The sequence below is a fragment of the Lepisma saccharinum genome, chromosome 16 (genome assembly GCF_977018435.1).
Source record: "Lepisma saccharinum chromosome 16, izLepSacc3.1, whole genome shotgun sequence".
NCBI classification, from domain to species: domain Eukaryota; kingdom Metazoa; phylum Arthropoda; class Insecta; order Zygentoma; family Lepismatidae; genus Lepisma; species Lepisma saccharinum.
In genome coordinates this window covers 17,238,020-17,258,165 of record NC_139244.1, presented here as the reverse complement: position 1 = coordinate 17,258,165, position 20,146 = coordinate 17,238,020, and the positions used below count along the sequence as shown (strand labels likewise).

The window sequence follows — 20,146 nt, the reverse complement described above, 5'->3', positions numbered from 1 at the left end:
ACTTTTCGGACACTCTGTATAACGTGATTGCATTCACAACGTGGCCGAAGGTCACGCATGCGAGCGTACAAGACGTGGCCAAAGGCCACGTCGAAAGTACGCTAGTCTTGAATATAATATTAAAAACACTATTCACGTAACGTTTCAACCTTATATCAGAGTCTTCTTCACACTAAAAACCGAACCAAACTGAACCGGTTCTTAGTCTGAAGAAGATGGGGTGAGATTGTTTTCTGGGAGTCCATGAAATTTAATATATCCGTAAACTACAACTTATCCACATTACGCCCATTCGAGCATTACCTTTGCATCAAGCATCACTCGATCCTTCCCCTTCTTTATTCCTAACATTAATACTTACACCTCAAAGCTAATAGTAATATTCCATTATATAAAACATTACATACTTTAACATAGAACCTGTTTAACATACATAGAATCGTGTTAATAACTACTTCTCATCTCATTCATAAACACTCATGCGCACTACACACAATATAACCTATCTTAACAAAATATTACCCAACCAATTACTTATGAAATTTTGTGTCTGTATTCATAAATATTATTAATGTTAACCACTAACATACATTTACTCCCTACTCTCACTAACTTTTACTTTAATCTTACCTATCTTTTCTAGGGCCTCGCCGATGGCGCAGTGGTAGCGTCGTCGCTTTGTAATCAAGGGGTCCCAGATTCGATACCCGGTGGAGGCACACAGTGGTTCGGATCCCACTTTAAATTGTAGATCCAGTCCCGATTAACCTTACTGTGCATAAAGTGGACTTAAAACACCACATCTATCTATCTATCTATCTAATCTCTTTGTAGAATGCTGTAAAACCATCTTTGTTAAGGAAAACAGAACAAATTTGTTTTTTCACACTAGAGCTTTCATGTCAATGCCACAGTGAATTACTGTAAACAAAGAAAAGGAAAATAAAGGATAAATCAAAGAGAACCGGGGAAATCCGTAAAAAAAAAATCGCGGAACTGACGCCCTTGGTTAATTTTCAGGTACAGTGGGATCCATGAGTATTACCGTGCAAATTGTCCATCACCATGTTCGTGCACTTTATTTGACCCAATACGAGCTTCAGGAATTAAAAGAAAACTCAAAACAAGCTGTTGACAACTTCTGCATCAGCATACATAAAAATGCATCTCTTAAAAACACATAGAATGTAAGAAAAAAATTAATAAAAATAGTCATGGACAATTTGCAGGGTAATACTCATGGATCTCACTGTACCAGAGCATAAGCGCTTACCTCCGAAAGTATGCGGATGGAGGAGGGCATATTTTGGGGCTTTTCCCCTTAAAAAATACTTCCATTACAGCACCCACTGCAAGACTTCATTTGATTTTTATGTGAATAGCCAAAAGTGGGAGATAGTGAAGTAATCAATGAATCAATCAAACTTCATATCTTTATCAAGATTAAAAAGGAATATAACGTAGGTAGTTTCAGCCCATAAACTTCTACCCCGTTTACGTCAATATTCCAGCAAAGCTTTCCCAACTGGTCTGAAGTGTCAGGAAAGACTCGTAAAATTACACAAATATAAATACAGTGCTATTGAGTACACTGAAAGTTGGCTGAAATTGTTATTTTTTAAAAAAATCCAAAAACCGTATCTTGATTACATATCTACTAGATAACACGAAAACTATTATTCATACTTGTATCCAAGGTAAACAAGAGTAAGTTTGGGTGACGTCATCGACTTGCTTATCGAAGCTGTTTGGTTTTAGGGTATGTTTGTGTAAAATGTACCACACGAACGGACACGCTCACCTGTCTATCTGGCCTTAGCTACCTGCGGTTGAAGGACAACTAGGGTACATTTTTTAAAGGAATTTGTTGATCAAGACAATTCTGTTTTTTCCTACTTGTTTTCCTCTGTTATAAGTACGATAAACTTTCAACACGCTGTATTTGTGGAGTGAGCTCTGCGTTAGTATTACAGTCCAAATCGTCCATGGAAAATGTAAGAGTTCTATCTACAAATTGTAAAGAAATTGAAATATTATGGCTGTGGTCTATTTAGGTTGAAATTGTTTTAATTTCTGCTATCATCTGATGCCTACGTACAACTAATATTGATTTATTGAGCGATATTTTGGTTCCTCTACACAAATTGGAAACAGCCACGAGAATGAAAACTCCAACAGCCAATGGAACCTTACGACAATTTCCCTCAACAAACCACAAGCGCCATCTGACTATGATACGGTATCAGTGGCTATGATAGCATGGACATTTCGGGTGGGAACGCCAAGTCCGAAGGAAAGGTCGGCCCTTTGTTGCTTAATAATTTACTTATGGTATTAGTCGCCACAGGTATTGTTTATTTGCCTCAAGTCAGCTGGGTTTTCAATAAAACATCATCCATGCATGTTTTAGCTAGAAAATTAGATGCCTCACTATGCCACAAATGTTTTGAACTCTGGTGTTTTATACATTTCGGCATGACGCAAGTCATTAAAAGCCTACCTGAATCACAAGCGCTTCTGCACGACAGCAGACGTCATTGTTGTGGATGATCCAACTACTGATTGATTTGGTTTATTTTACTTCGCTTTTATACCACTTTTGGTTAATTGAGAATATGAATATGAGTGATGATATTGATGAAGGGACACTGACAAAGAACACCCGTGCTCACGCCGGGATTCGAACCAGGGACCTCTGTCGTCTTGCAAAGCACTCTGAAACGGAGGTGGGTGGATTATCCAAATATCGTACACTCAACTGACGTAACAGTGCCGACTAGTAATTCAGATCACTGTTTATTACATCTTGAGAATGCTGATAAACATTTTAAAATAATTTTGTCCAGAGACAATTCGATGTTAAGAGTTTTCAAATGAATGCTAAACATTTCCATTGACACAATGTTAAACAGTTAGATACCAACGAAAAAATAATAACAATAAAAAAAATAATAGTTTTGCGGGTTAAGTGGTAGAGCAGCCACAGGCTGAATTTCTACCACGAGGGCTTCACCAACTTATTTGACAAAAACTATGTTGATCTTTTAGTTTCTAATGTACATCGCTGTTCGTGCGATAAATTATACAATGCAGTGGCCATTAAGAAGAGATTTATTTGAGATTGGTAAAGTTACGTCAGTCAATATTGCGTATTGTAGCATCACAGCACGAGTTGCATGAGCGCGAAGAGCGAAGAACCGGGTAGGACGTTGTCATCTGCTTCAGAAGGCAGGAAGGGTCACATGAACTAATCACGGTAGACCTCTCTGCTCCGTACGCTGGCGTATGAGAGAGCATTTACGCGCGTGCTGTAGACATCGAAGCTTTCCCTCCAGAAAGGCAGCAAGGAATATAGAGTCCTTTACGCCGAACCTGCTCGGCGTCCGGCCAGGAAAGGCATTGAAAAGAGATGCTAGAACGAGTATTGAGAGTGGAGCGTTGCAAGCGGATCGCGAAAAGAGCTATTATAATGCCATGATGGTCAATCATATATGAAATTAGTCACGTTTTACTTTATATTTACAGCATTTACGCATTCTTGAAATTTTAAATCTGGGAACGCCGGGCGTACGGGCGTACTACAGAAGGTCGATCCGCGTATATGTGTCCGATTTTGGACTAGCACTTACCTTATGAAAGTCCAAGGGATGACCATCGGTTGGCCTCAGTGTGATCACCGTGTGTCTTGGCAATAGCCCTGCACCGTAACTTCCATTATAGGAGGCTACGATGAAGTACAGGAAGTGGAATCTTATGCCATTCCTCCTGGCAGGCTTTCCACAGGCTCCGGAAAGTGCTGACACGATGAGAGGAAAGTGCCCATTTAAGTAGACCAAACCCACAGAAATTCATGGGACTCGCATCCGGTGACTTCACCAGTATATCGTGAAATGGAATACCCCGAATGCCGATGTCTGTCGCCATATGTGGCAGAAAGTTCTCAGTAGAACGAGATGTATGTGATGAGACCTTACACCGATAGGCCTCACTGAGGTAATGTTCACGGCTTTTAAATCCTTCCGGAGGTTTAATGTCTCACACAGGGTGTGGTTCACAGTGGACTGGGCCACGTGGAGTCGTGTGGCCATCACACGTTGCGTCGGGAGGTTTTCTTTAGTGCCATTCGATGCAGCTTCCGAGACACGGGTGGCATCACTGCAGTGCACGCTCCCTTCCTCGTCCCCCTGGTGGGCGACTGAATAGCTGGAACCTCGTGGTTTTTATGCCGCTTGATTTTGTTCTTGATGGTCGTCGAACCCAAGGCACATCCATGTTCTTTGCACTGTTTCTGTATTTTTGACACCGAATATTTGGCGTGGAAAAGTGCAACTACGTACCCTTCCCAAAAACGGTTCACCTGTGGAGCCATGATGCACACAACACACACTCGTGATAGAGCCACGATACTACAGGCTCTAATCGTCCTGCCATGCTTCTAACCGCTTGGATCGGTCTATTCTGTGCACAGGGGTGACGGTTCAAAATCGGATCAACCTTCTGTATAACGCTACGCCACTGCTGAGTATGAGATAAACCACTTGCATTCTAACCTCAGTCACTTGTTGGAGCTGCTTACAAGTAGTAGTGGACTTCGGTTGTGTTGTTAATTTTGTTGTTAACAGCCAAACATTTTGAAAAATAGTGGAATCAAAGTACTTGATTGATTGGATTTATTTATTTTACTTTGCTACCGAATGAAAAATTTATAATGATCTTGTTTCAGCTCCCTTACAGGCCTCCTCATTGGCGCAGTGGTAGCGTCATCGCCTTGTAATCAAGGGTTCCGGGGTTCAATACCCGGTCTAAGCACATAATGGTTCGGATTCCACTTTAAACTTTAGGTCCAGTCCCGATTAGCCTTACCGTGCATAAAGTGGACTTAGAACACCAACTCAGCCAATCAACCAACTGATCTCCATTACAGAACAACTACCTAATTTCATTTCTAAAATGCAGTGTTCTATCTAGTAGATATAACATTTGCACTCTCAAATTAGTATTGCGTGCAATGGTTCTATCTGAAATTCCAATAATTAATTACAGAATATCTAAACAAATAAGTACTTCTTTTTAGAGAGGCTTCAACGTATCATCCTTTGCAATGATACAAACTTTCATTGGTGACAAAGGTCCAATAAATATACAAGGTTCGCCCATAAAAACCGAACTTTTTTTTTAGGAAAGAAAACAAGTAATTACCTTTAAATGACTCTATCACCTTCAAAATAATCACCAGAGGACCACTTTGACCAGCGTTTGTACAGGTCTTGGAAACACTGTTGATAGTCATTGACAGTAAGTGTTCGCAAAATACGCGTAACATTTAATTTAATGTCCGCGACGTCGTCAAATCTTTCATAGCCATCTTAAGCTTGGGAAAAAGGAAAAAAATCAGCAGGTGATAAGTCCAGAGAATATGGAGGGTGATTGATCACTGTCACTGAATGCTTACCAAGGTATTGTTGTACAGACAATGCGGTATGAGGCCGAGCATTATCGTGTAACAGAAACCATTGGCCAGAATCACAGAGGTCCTTCCTAACCCGCTTCATCCTGTTTCTGAGTCGACAAGCACTTCCTTGTAATACCACTGATTGATTGTTTGGTTTTCAGGAACAAGTTCATGGTGGATCGGTCCTTGGGAATCAAAAAATGTTTTCAGCAACACCTTTGACTTCGATTTCGACATCCGTGCTTTTTTTCTTTACGGGCGAGAACGTCCTTTCCACTGCGCACTCTGTATTTTTATAATGCTGCATCACCATACACTGCCCTTATCATCTGTAACGTTTACGATTTACCCAATTTGTAACAAAACTTTTTGCTGTAACGTTGTTCCATCTTGCTGCGCGTATTTTGTACGCTGCCTGCACACGACCTGCATCTGACGCACGCTTGACCCGATAGCAACTGCCTGTAACAGGTTGAAACATGCACTGACGGGAAGTTTGGAAATAGCTGTTTACAGTGATGCCAGAATACGGTACCTTTTTATTTGGTTTGGTTCTTTTTTTTTTGACAGTTCGGTTTCTGTATGGGTGGGCCTTGTATCCTGTCAAACTTCAAAGGTCTCTCCTGAAAAAATGAAAAATTGAACATGGAGCATTTACATTCTTAGTAGACGAAAAATTCTTGTTATTTCGCCGAAGTTAGTGGCAATGGTCATTAATGCAATGTTAATTGAACGTTGTCCACAGTCTAGTGCTCCAAAACTTGTTTTAAACATGAAGTTTAGAGAGAGCACCTCTTATTTTGTCTTCAAGTGAATACTTTTCTTTTTGTTTGTGGTTGAGACCGAACTTAGGCCACACCTGTACTTTTACTACACCGGAGTTGTAAGTAAAACAACAGGTTTGGTGTAAGTTCAATCTCCACCACTGGCAGAAAGGGAAGTGTTCACCTCAAGATGGGAGAAGAGGTACCTCTCAAAACTTAGTGTTATACTAAAGTGTAAATCACCAACCCTGAGACCTTCTGTAAACAAACGGTCTCACCGATTTGATGTATCACTCCGCGTCAGCTGATTCATGACCGCAATCATCTGCTGTTACACTCATAGTTCGCCGCACCTATTCATTTTATATAAGAGCCTCTGAATGTGAGAACCCGCTCTCAAAACATCAGACGAATATGCAGCCGCATACATTGTTACTCTCCCGGTCATTCTCTCTTTCATAACCCTTAAAACTGCAGACACTGACACACCACTGCACTGGGATACCAACTTTCTGCATGCAGGTGGTTTTGTTTACAGAAGGTCTCAGGGTTTGTGATTTGAACTTTCGAGTAGTAATAAATATACTATTACTGGGACACAAAAGTACGACCCCCCTCAGATTGGTTTGGCTACACTTAAAACTATGTCAAGATGCTTATATAAGCTTATTGCCTACAGTGTGCTACTCTGTCGAATCCAAGAATTAAGTAAAATAGCCCTCGGGGATTTCCCGTGAAAAGTACGACCCCCCTCAGATTGATTTGGCTACACGTACAAAAGCTGCATCTGTCAGATTGTTGTCCATAGGATCGTAAAAAAATATGGCCCTCTTGGTATTGTTTTGACTACACTTAAAACTAGGCCAAGATGCTCATATGAGCTTATTGCCATTAGTGTAATACTCTGTAAAGTGTAATCTTATTAGCTACATCTACACCCACACCCACCCACACCTACACCCACACTCACACATATTTACTCCGGTCCACTTCCGGTCACTTCCGGTTTTCTTCCGCTCACTTCCGGTTTACTTCCGGTTTACTTCCGATCACTTCCGGTTTACTTCCGGTCACTTCCGGTTTACTTTTGGTCCGGTTCCGGTCACTTCCGGTTTACTTCCGGTTTACTTCCGGTCCACTTCCGGTTTACTTGACAGACACCTGTGTTTTTTTAGTTTTTAAGTATATAGTTTTATTAAGTATATAGTTTTGATTTAAATACCAAAACCAAAAATAGTAACAGACTAAGTATACACACTAAGTATACATACTAAGTATACAAAGCACACTGCTGAATCCAACTGATATTTTTATTAAGTATATAGTTTTTGATTTGAGCCCAAGAAATTATATATAAATACCAAAACCAAAAAATAGTAACAGACTAAGTATACACACTAAGTATACATACTAAGTATACAAAGCATACTGCTGAACCCAACTGATATTTTTATTAAGTATTTAGTTTTTGATTTGAGCCCCAAGAAATTATATATAAATACCAAAACCAAAAAAATAGTAACGGACTAAGTATACACACTAAGTATACATACTAAGAATACAAAGCACACTGCTGAACCCAACTGATATTTTTATTAAGTATATAGTTTTTGATTTAAGCCCCAAGAAATTATATATAAATACCAAAACCAAAAATGCCAAATCAAAAATATTGTAATCAATGCGATAAGATTATATCTAGCTCTAATTGGACTAGGCACCAACGTAATTGTGATCCTGAGAAACGCAAAATGCCCACTAAAATATGCCCAAAATGCCATAGAAAATTTAGCATGCCATACTTCAATAGGCATATAGGCTCTTGTTCTGCACAGGCATCAACATTGCCCCCACACCCATCTACATCTGGTCTAAAAAGAAAGCTTGCTACATCCGATAATACTAGACTGGCAAAGCGTCCACGCAGTAGACCCATTCATAGTAGTTTTGACGGTCAACTAAGGGATTACCGTTTCGTATCAGAGCCAAGATGTGATATTAAGAATTTTTTGAACAGTAAAAATCCTGATACGCTAGCTATTCTAAATGCACAAAATGGCTCTTATAAGCTATCTCTTAAATTGTATACTGAATATAAGAAACCAAACAGTACAAAATTTACACACCCCCACATAACAGAAACTGTACCTGTATACTCAAATACAAACTTAGACGAAATACTAAGCAGGCTGATAGAGCAATTGCTTATTAAACATTCTGAGTTTGCTGCTAAAGAATCAGGATGGATTCTTTGTGGATCCCCACACAGGCTCTATGATAATATTTCTGAATTCAGACCTCTACAAGGTTCGACATATCTGCCTTAACCTGACAATATCAAAAACAAAAAAAAACTATGGTCAACGTAGATAATACCGACCAGAAATGCTTTTTGTGGTGTATTTTGGCTGCTTTGTTTCCAGTTTTAGATCATCCAGAGCGAATAAGTTATTATAAACAGCACGAACATGATTTTGATGATGCTATGGAGGGCCTAGAATATCCGATGTCTGTCAAGAATATCGATAAATTCGAAAAAAGGGCCAAAGATAGCAATGGTATGCCATTATCTATTAATGTATTTATTTGTTCTGCTAGTCGTGGCGATTGCTTAATAGAGCCTCTTAGAATCAGCAACCTTGATGATGACTCTGCTGTCCCGATTGATCTGCTCTTAATTGATAGAGACGGTACATACCATTACACTCTGATACGCAATTTTCAGGCTTTAGTCAGAAAACAACTAGGCAAATCCAATAAATATACAAGGTGTGTCGAAGATGTTTGACTGTATTTGATGGTCAAAAAATAGTAAATGGTGTTTATGAAAAGAATACCGAAATTGCTAAAAACAAGTTGGCTAAACATTTAAAATACTGTGGCAACCATAAACCTGTTCATATGGTTATGCCTAAACCAAACAAAAATGCCGAATTCAAAAAAATTCGAAGCCTTGTTGCGGCACCCAGCATATATAGTCTGTGATTTTGAATCAAATCTCAAACCGCTTGCTTTCTGCAGCCCAGATCCCGAAGACTCTTCAAGTACAGCGTATCAGCTACACGAACCTTTTAGTTTTTGGTATGTAGTTGTACAGGATGGTGTTGTTAGTAAATCATGCTTATACAGAGGACCAGATGCTGTTAAAAAATTTGTGCATAAAATAGAAAATGTGTGCCATAGCATAGCCCATGATATATTATTAAAATCAATACCTATGCTACCTTTAACAGAGGATCAAATCGAAGATTTCAACAGTACAGAAAAATGCCCGGTATGCAATTCTGTATTTTCGGATACAAATATCAAGGTGCGTCATCATCGCCATACGGACGGTCGATATAAACAGGCTTTGTGTAGTAGCTGTAATATTAAGATCCAGAGACCAAAATTTGTCCCGATATTTTGCCACGGTGCATCTAATTATGATTTTCATCATCTGATCAGATACGAAGGGTTTAAGAAGCACGATTTAAATATTTTAAAAGAAAATGACGAAAAATATATAGCTATTAGCAAAATAATCAGTGTTAATGGCAGGCCCATATACCTAAGATTTCTAGATTCATATAGATTTCTGTCGGCTAGCCTTGCCACTCTGGCCAGTCAATTATCTGATGCCCAATTCAAAATTACGTCTGACACGTTTCCAAATTTGGACCTGAAATTGCTTAGGCGTAAGGGTGTATATCCATACGATTATGTTACCGATTTTTCTAAATTTGACGAGTGTGCTTTGCTACCGCAAGAAGCGTTCTACAGCAAACTCAGAGCATCAGGAATCACCGATGGCGATTATCGCCAAGCCCAGTTGATGTGGACCAACTTAAATTGTCAGAATCTTGGTGATATCATAAATGCTATTTGGCACTCGATGTGACGCTCTTAGCCGATGTCATTGAGGCATTTAGAGCATCCTCAATACAAAATTATTACCTTGACCCGGTCTATTTTTACAGTGCTCCAGGCCTAGCATGGTCTGCGATGTTTCTGAACACTAAAATAAAATTGGTTCTGATCCAGGACCAGGACATGTATCTGTTCATCGAACAATGTATACGAGGGGGTACGACGGTACGTCAGAGGTGAGGGTTACCTGCACGCAATCACGTCATGAGAGCATCCAAAAAACAATTCTTCGACACCAAAATTACAACAACTTCAAATTTGTATTTTCAGATAGCTCCCATGTGTCGTACCCGGTAACCCGGGAAGCGCAGATTTGTTGATTACTGAAGAGGAAATCTAACCCCAAAAGAGATTATATTTATGTTGAACACTCTAAATTTACCCAATAAAAATAAAATATTCAAATAAAGGATATTCTTGTCAGTCACCAAATTATTCAGCCTTTGACCTCAAATTCAGATTTAGCACATATGTATCTGGTGAATTTTACACGTTTTGTCCCAACCCACTTCCATGACTTTCAAACCTGTCTATTGTAATTCTGAATTTTGAAGTTACCCAAATACCTATCCTTTCCCTAGATATTTGCCATATCAAATACAAGCACGAGATAACAAGAGATACATTGGCAGGACACACAAAGTTTTCCCTTCTGTAAGAAAACACACCAAAATTAATACATGAAACATGCACTTATCACACCAATTCTAATGAGCATATTCAGAATGAAATAGAACTCACCAAAATAATTAAGTCATTTATTAATACGAGATTTTACACCTCTAACAGATCAACAACTGGAGCTGTTTATTTATTCATATGCTCACAGCTCGTTGCTTATTGTAGCACGAACAGCTGATTTAAGACTAAGTATTTCCACCATGTGACAGATTAGGCAACATTGCCTCATTTGTGGATAAATCACGTCAAGGTAATATTATTAACTAAGATAATGTTTGAACAGACGATTCAGAACAATTGCACTTCCATTACAAACCATGCAAAATATTCACTATTCTGTCTTTTCTGCGAACTACATGCCCATATAAGGACATTTGACCTTCAAATATTTTGACGTATTAAAGTATAATTTGTCAATGATTCCTACCCAGACCTAAATTATAGGGGTAAACAGCTATTCAAAGTTCTTTCTGATAAATTTAATCAGTTTATGTTCGAATTATTTGAGAGAACTCAAATATTTATTGTAATTGCATCACCCGCCATTTGCTGCAGACCACGAGATTCGGAATGATCGTTTTTCGATCTATTTTTCACCACTCAAAACACACGCTAGCATGCTTTGATCAAAAACGTACTTTAGGCAGATCTACCCATAAAGTAAATTAACATGAGCTCATGAAAGATAAATATAACTGCAACGGCTTACCTCCTGAAGCGGTGGGATCCCGTGAAGCATTCACTCACCCTACCTTTTTTCATGGATGCGTATCATCGTACAAATTCACTTTCACTAATAGCCCGATCCATCGGATGATCTCCAATTGTTCAAAATGGCAATACATTACTTCGATGTCGTCCACTTATCCTGTGAAAGTCAACCTGTGAGGATTCTTTTCCTCTTGGTTCAGCATCGAACCTGCCAAAATTCCACCATCCTTTCTTCCTCCCTACTTTCCCTCCAAGTTCCAACAACCACTCTTTTTTACATCACGTTTTTCCGCGTAACAAAATAAATTTTTCTGAACATAATATTGAGTACCAATATATATATGTATGTATCAATGATCTTATTGTAATAAAAACTTAAATAGTCATAGTTATATTATTTATGCAAAATAATGGAGAATAACATGCTGTATAAATTAATTTTTAAGGTTAAGTGTACAAATTGCAAGACCCCGTAAAATCGCTGTCAGCCCGAAATGTCCCTGTGCAAAAGGCGATATCAAACATTTCGCAGTAATTATTATTAAAATGAAGGATATTATAACCTAACGTCAAAAGTGCTACAGAAAGCTTAAATATGTATCATAATGTATTTTATCATATGATCGATATCTACTCGTGACGTAACTCGAGAATTTATAGTCTAATTCCTAAAATTTCCGTTTGGGGCCTTCCAACATTAATTTTGTCATATTAACGTAAGCAGTGATTATTTTTAACAGCACTTATACTCCATCTTTCGTGAATTCTCTCAATTACTTGCATGCCTTGTACATGGACATGTTCAAATCACCTTTAATCATCCTACATGTGTCTATATACAGTAAGATAAACCAGCCATATGACAATATCTGTCATAGGGGCATAGTACAATGTTTTCAAAGATATAGCAAAGCCAACAACAAGTATGTTCCTGATTATGATCCTGCACGACCATCAAACTATATATTTTATGTGGATGCCAACAGCCTGTATGGTTATGCCATAATGGATAAACTGCCATATGCAGGGCTTGAGTGGGTCGAAGATTTTAATATTGAGGATCTTCAAGACTTTGATGACAGTGACTATGGCCTGTTCTTAGAGGTGGATCTGACAATTCCTGATAATTTACACAGACAGTTTTCTGATCTGCCGCCAATACCTGAGGTCAAGTGTCCACCTCACTCTAAACAGAAGAAGCTGATGATGACTCTGGAGCCAAAACAAGCTTATGGCACATACTACAAGAACCACCAGTTCATGATGCGTCACGGTGTTAACGTAACCAAGGTTGGCAAAGTCTTAAGGTTCAGGCACTCAAAATGGTTGAAGCCATACATTGATACAAACACCGAGCTTCGAGCACGTGCGGTAATCCAATTTGATAAGACCTTGTTCAAATTGAAGGTCAATTCGGTGTATGGTAAGACCATAGAAAATGTCAGAAAGCATACTAATGTAAAGTTGGCTACCGACCCCAGCCAAAGCAAAAAATGACAATCTGGCACTCTTCAACATGAAAAAAACTAAGATCAAGTTTGATAAGCCTATTTATGTAGGGGCTAAACAGCCCGACACATATCTCATAGAAAAAGTCATACGCAAAAAAGGCAACAAGCTACTGGTCAAATGGCTAGGTCATCCAGCAAACAGCTGGATCAAAGCAGACAAAGTGATACTATGAACACCTGGGATGTTATAAAGCGACTACCAGAGCCCAAACAGCAGACTAAGAAAAATGGCAATCTGCTACCTGATAATATTCGTTATCTTATTGTTGGGCCGTCGGGCTGCGGTAAGACAACGCTACTGGTTGATAATTTTTTACTGGCACCTATCTGGTTAGACTGGAAAAACAGGCACTTGTACGTCTTTTCTAAGAGCTTAGAACAATTAAAATATCATCAGCTGATGAAGCTATACGATGGACTGGATATAGCCACTTTTGAATCAGATGTTAAGCCACTCGATGACTGTCTCGATAACTCGGTTGTTGTGTTTGATGACATTATATTAGATAATCAAGACGAGGTTCGAAATTTTTTTACATTGCTTCTACCTGGCGCAGACCTTTTCATTAATACCGAAACAGCTGCTACGAGACAACATCAATTTCATATGTTCGTTTCGTCAAGATCATACTAACCTCAAACACATACATGACGAGTATGTAGGTGCAGACTTAAGCTACAACGATTTTTCAAAGTTTTGTGGTAGGTGCTGGAACCAGGACAGCTACGGGTTTGTCACAATCGATATGACAATGAAGCCTAATAGTGGTAAATATAGGAGTAAAATCAACTATTTTTTAGACGTAGAGACGTATATAAACAACCATGAAACGACCAATCGTTGACGATCTTAAATTAAGAGACTATCTTGTAAAACGATTCAAGGGATTGAAATCAGAGAACCGAGGTTTTTATGAACAACACAAGCGCACAGAACAGCCTATTATTATTATTGATGCTATTAGTGAACTAGGTAAAAATATCAAAACTGTTACAGAGCAAAACCAAAATTTGATCACAGAGCTTGTGCCGGTAGCTGCTCGGAACATATTAGATTATCCAGTCACCCCCCTTTCGTCCTCAAAGAATCGAAGCTAGTCAGGATCCTATTGAATTGGGCCTTCTTGCTCAAAAATATTTAAGCACACCTAAAGACAACAAAGACGAGGTCTTCGGTTTATATGCTGACGGTAGCATCTTACATAAAATTGGCAATTTTAGGGTAACGTTTATGGGCGATGATCTGATTGTATATTCAGAATCACATCTTGGAGAAAGAGGCGGTTTTGTTAAGTATCCTGGAACACCTGGATTGTGGGAACTGATGACTCGTAAACGGCCTGACGACTATACAGATCAAGACTATGAGCACTACAAAGAAATACTAATAAAATCGGATGCCTTGTACCAGAACAACGATCCTACACAAAAAAGAGTCAAGTCTAGCAGTGGAGCAAAATACAACAACTTAATCAAGCCCATATGGACACAAATTAAGACAGGTAGCGGAATCAAACAGTACAGCACCTTGCCTAAAGAATTTGTCTGGGTTGACGATGTAAGAAAACTAATAGATAGGCTGCTCGTCATAGCTGGCCAAGAAAATGCCGGTAACCACAACTTTTACAACGAAAAAGTCGGAATTATGGATATGATAGCCACCAAATTGTCTAATTTTATAGTCAACGACACTAAGGGGATTGGATATCTTATAAAAATTATTAATACTCTACCGCCTACATTTTGGAATATTTCTGATGGTCGGGGGCTGGTTAATGACATCATAAACAAGCTGCCATTTGAGCTACACATACCAGGCTATCAGTATTGTGGTCCCGGTACCAAACTAGACCATAGACTAAACAGAGGGGACCCTGGTGTTAATCCCCTAGACGCTGCTTGTAGAGACCATGACATAGCATACAACACACATACCGATCTTGACAAGCGACATGTGGCAGACAAAAAATTAGAAGAGGCTGCATTTGGTAGATTAGTAAGCAGAGGTGCTTCTTTGGGTGAAAAAATAGCAGTATTAGGGACCACTGAACACCAAACAAAAACTAGGGTGGGGGTTGTAACAGACTAAATAAACTGGCTCATTATTAAGTGTTACGACTTAAATTTAAACTACTTAATTAAGCTATGTAATCCCCGAATATGTATATAATAAACCTACGATTAAGGCCAAGGGTGTTATGTATCAGATACCTTATGCAGGTCTTAAATCTCTTGGTACTATCGATAGTTTTTCAACCAAGAAACAGCGCAAAAAGAAAAGCTCTTGTCTTGCCAAAGGCCATGGTATGAAGTTGTTACTTAGTACCCCCAATTAAAAAAAAATACAGCAATCCAGAAAAAAGTCACATGTAGGTGGCTTTATATTTAGTATCCCGGCTATCTTAGCAGCACTCGGTGCAGTTGGTAGCTTAGCAGGGGGATCGGCTACCATAGCAAAAACAGTAATAGATGCCAAGAAGAATAAGGCCGAATTAGCTGAACAAAGGCGCCATAATCTGGCCATAGAAAAACAAGGCAAAGGTCTTAAAAGAGTCATAAATAAGTTAAAAAAAACAAGCGCCGCTTACCAACCAAGATATTGAAGCTTTAATCGAACCACTGGGCATCAAAAATTTTAGAGGTGTATACATGTCTGATTCTTTATCAGAACAACCGCTCCAAAAAGAGTGTGGCATAGTCAATTTGAATATCTACAAAATTCAGGGCACACACTGGATCTGCTATCTTAAATATTCAAACAAAGCATTTGTATTCGATTCGTTTGGGGGGATTCCACCTAATAATGTAATAAAATATCTCAAATCTCATAATCTGTATTACAATGACGATCGTATTCAAAATTTTGAAGATATTAATTGTGGACATCTGTGTTTATCTGTTCTTAGATATCTGTCCCAAATAAATAAACCATCAATTGAAGATTCTCAAAGGGCCCTGTGGTATCTAAAACATCATGGGTATATTCCATCTGACCAGTCAGAATTCAATCTTAAAACTCAAACTACATGATGATATTATGTATCCCAAATCAATAGCTCTTAGAGCATTCTACGCATGTACTTGATCCCTAATATTACACACCATAACAACATAATCACAGTTGGGGATCAAAAAATTGTCATCACTCCAGGGCAGTATAATATATCTACTTTAAATGCTCAGTTACCTAGTGGTGTTGTCTTAACTCAAAATTCTGTCACTCACAGAGTAGAGATTGTGTCTGCTACAGAGACAGTGGATCTGGGTACTAAGGCAGAGCTATTAGGCTTCCAGAACAACACAAAACTTGAACCAGCCATCAAACACACTGCTGTTAATATACCTAAATTCTTGGCCATAGAGACTCTGAATATTTATTGTAATGTGGGCGAGGGTATGATCACCAAATCAGATGGCATATGCACTCACAAACAAACTGGCATCATCGCAACATTCAAACCTAACTCTGAATTTATGGAGCCAATCATCTACACTCCATCACCAACATTATATTTTCCTGTGTGCCATAATAGAATCGACTACATTGAGTTGGTGGTCACTAACGAAAAAGAAGAATTAGTTGATTTTGCCGGAGCCACAACAACCGCCATCATAGAGATTAATATATAAATAAAATACATACTAAAAAATTGAGCATATCGAAAGCTAGGAGCTACAGTCGTTCCCTCCGAACCGTAGGACCTTTGCCAATTTGAATCAGCCCAACACAGAGATTGAGGTTGACCTTGACGTAGGGGATGGCTTTATACACCCTCACAGAGCAGACCTATATATCAAGTTTGATGTTGTCAAGCTCGACGGCACAGATTATTCAGCTAACTCAAATATAAGACTAGTAGACAATTTTGTACCGCATATTTTTTCTCAAATCGAGATCCGAAAGCATGGTGTTGTCATAAACAGAGTAGACCATCCTGGTATTACATCTACAGCTTTGGCCACACTGAATTTATCCAAGACCGACGCCTCGTACTACAGAATCGGTGGATTTGAGGCTGGCGATAAAATAATAACTAAGAGCCACACTGTACTGTTTCCGATGCGCCTGTTACCTGGATTCTTCTCAGATTACAAAGAAATTATGTGGAAGGGTGGTTTAAGAATCACATTTCGAAGAGCCGCCAATGATAATAATCCTTTGATCCGGTACAGTACATTAAACTCTACTGGGGCGGCTCTGCCTAATACCCTACCTGACGAAGGCAAATGTCTTATTCAGACTATGGAGCTAAGAATACCGGTTGTTGAATACGAAGCCAGTTATGCTCTTAAATACAAAGCAGATATACTAAAAAATCCACAGGTGCCTTTACAATTTTATACATATCAATGTGTCCAGAAGCCTGCCACTGGTAGCTATTACGAATTCGATGCTACGAATTCATTTTCTAGTATACAGTACGACATGAAAGATTTTGTGGTGGTGCTGTTTCAGTCTGGTCGAGACAACAACCAGCTACAAAATTCAAGTAAGTTCGATAACTGCAATATCAAGAACATATATCTTAAAAACGGCAGAAACGAGGTGTTTCCTAGAGAAAATTATAATTTAGACATGTCCAAGGATGGTTTTCTTAAATTATACGAGGCCTACACGGCATACAAAAGAGTCACTACTGGCAATACCGACATGTATTACTCACCCGATGAATTCAAAGCACAGAGACCAATGTTTGTAATCAACACCTCAAAACGCAAGCAGGTTGTAGTTAATGACAGGACAAACATTAAAATAATCTGTGAATTCCATGATACACCACCTGCCGACACCATATGCAGTGTTATTCTTATAGGTCAGAAATCATATGTTTCTAATATAAGAAACGAAAGAGTCACAGAGCAATTCTAGAAAGCCTATGCATAATGTATTGTCTTAGTACTAGATATACAAGTTGAGCCTGGTGCCCAATTAAAATATTCGGGTTAACATATTAATACTCTGAACTGACTGTCAAGTATTTAAGCACACTTTACAGAGTATTATACTAAAGGCAATAAGCTCATATGAGCATCCTGGCTTAGTTTTAAGTGTAGTCAAAACAATACCAAGAGGGTCATATTTTTTTACGATCCTATGGACAACAATCTGACAGATGCAGCTTTTGTACGTGTAGCCAAATCAATCTGAGGGGGTCGTACTTTTCACGGGAAATCCCCGAGGGCTATTTTACTAAATTCTTGGATTCGACAGAGTATCACACTGTAGGCAATAAGCTTATATAAGCATCTTGACATAGTTTTAATTGTAGCCAAACCAATCTGAGGGGGGTCGTACTTTTGTGTCCCAGTAATAGTATATTTATTACTACTTCTTTAGGTATAAGTACCAGGTGATTATAATTAAAGTGACGGTGTTCAGAGTGGTACAGCACGGGCTGTAATGAGAGTAGCTGTCTGAAACTTCGTAGATATGCTAATGAAGTAATGCGCAAGCGAATTATGGAAAAAAAGTTCCAATTCTCGCCACCAGGGTATAAAATGGCGCTGTAAGCAGTCAAAACGTGGTATAGTTACAGGAAAAAGGCAGGAAAGATCAAACACATGCGAACAATGGTTCTGGCATGTTTATTAGGAACTATGGTTACAAGAACTGTTCAATAGGGCCTCCCAATTCACCAACATGCTGCATTCGTAACACGGCATGATCGACGGTTGCTAGTTGCTTTTACATAGTAAAAGTATTAAACGATGTCCAATTAACATTGCATGCTAAGAAAGTTATTACTGTTGTGTAATTATTATTATAATTGTTTGTTATTTGAAGTAGCTTACAGTATTTTTACACAGATTTTCTTACTATACAAACAGCTTTTTGCCCTACATGAGTTAATTTGTTAAGCTATACAATTCTGCTAAATGCTTAAAAACGTATACAATATGGAAAAATATAAGTGTGCCTATATAATTGAAACATACAAGGAATAAAACACACAAGAAATAGAAATTAAGTAAGTATATGTGAAGGAGGCAATGAGGTAAATGAGGCACGGTGTCAGTATCCATCTTAATTTGTTGTTTAAATTTGGCCAAATTTCTCTCCATTCACCAGGCTACAGGCAGTTGGTTCCACGCCTTACATGCCAGCGATGATAAGGATTTTGATCCGTATCTTGCCTTGTTACATTTTGGTACTCGGATACTGTTGGTGTTATTAGATCGCAGATTGGGATAATGGATGTTACTACATATAATCACCTTACCGCTTAGTAAGTGGTTGTGGGTGTGAATTGCCTGATGGATTTTGGGTAGGAACGCATATTTTCGCCTGGATTCAAGCTTGGATAGTTGCAGTTCTTCTCTGCTCGTTCGTGAAGTCGTGTGTGCTGTATTTCGTACACTACGAATAGCCCAATTTTGCATTTTTTCTAATGTCATTCCATTGCGGACTGATGTTGTTGATATGTTCTTCTGCGACTTCAACTGTTCTTTGAAAGTAAATTCAGATACAAGGGTAAGGATTTTTATGACAGCATATTTTTTTTGGTAAAGGTGATGTGTTCACTAGATATATATAAATTCATATTGTGAAGAAACTAATTGAATTAAGGTGCTTTCTAAGGGCATATTTTGGTATATTTGGTCATTTCTACGTAATAAAGCATATTTTGATGAATTTAGGTCATATTCAGCATATTTTCGCTTTTTCAAGAAATATACAGTCATTTTCCAAAGGGATTCGTTCTTACTCCCATTTTCACTCGAGTTTTTTTTATTTTGCACTGCAGCAAAATCTTTTTCATTTTTAATTGAAAATTTACAGAAAGTATTCATTGTGCATTGCAACTCGTACGGGCCCATAAAGTGGACTAAAAATAGTATGTATATGGAAATATTTCAGTATAAGTTAGATATTGTTTGAAACAGTCTAGTTATAAGGGCATATTTTTCAAATTATATTGCATATTTTGTAAACTTTTAGGTCATAAGAGCATATTTTATTTTGCATATTTTGGTGTTTTTTTAGGTCATAAAAATCCTAACCCTAATAATAACAAATATAACATGCATCTGGAAAAATGTTCTAGATAACTTTCCTTACAATTTTATTCCTTTTTCTGAAATTTCTTGGTACAGTGCTTATGCATAGTCACGTACAC

At 38.4% G+C, this 20,146-nt stretch overlaps 1 protein-coding gene across 1 annotated transcript in view; it reads right to left on the bottom strand.

Annotated features, from left to right (window-relative positions):
• Nucleotides 1-6,062: 6,062 nt before the first annotated feature.
• LOC146000170 (UDP-glucosyltransferase 2-like) overlaps nt 6,063-20,146 on the bottom strand; it is a 34,707-nt gene continuing 20,623 nt past the window's right edge. The window contains exon 6 of the mRNA XM_083137512.1: nt 6,063-6,075. Coding sequence (XP_082993638.1) covers nt 6,063-6,075 — 13 coding nt within the window. The remainder of the gene's footprint in view (nt 6,076-20,146) is intronic.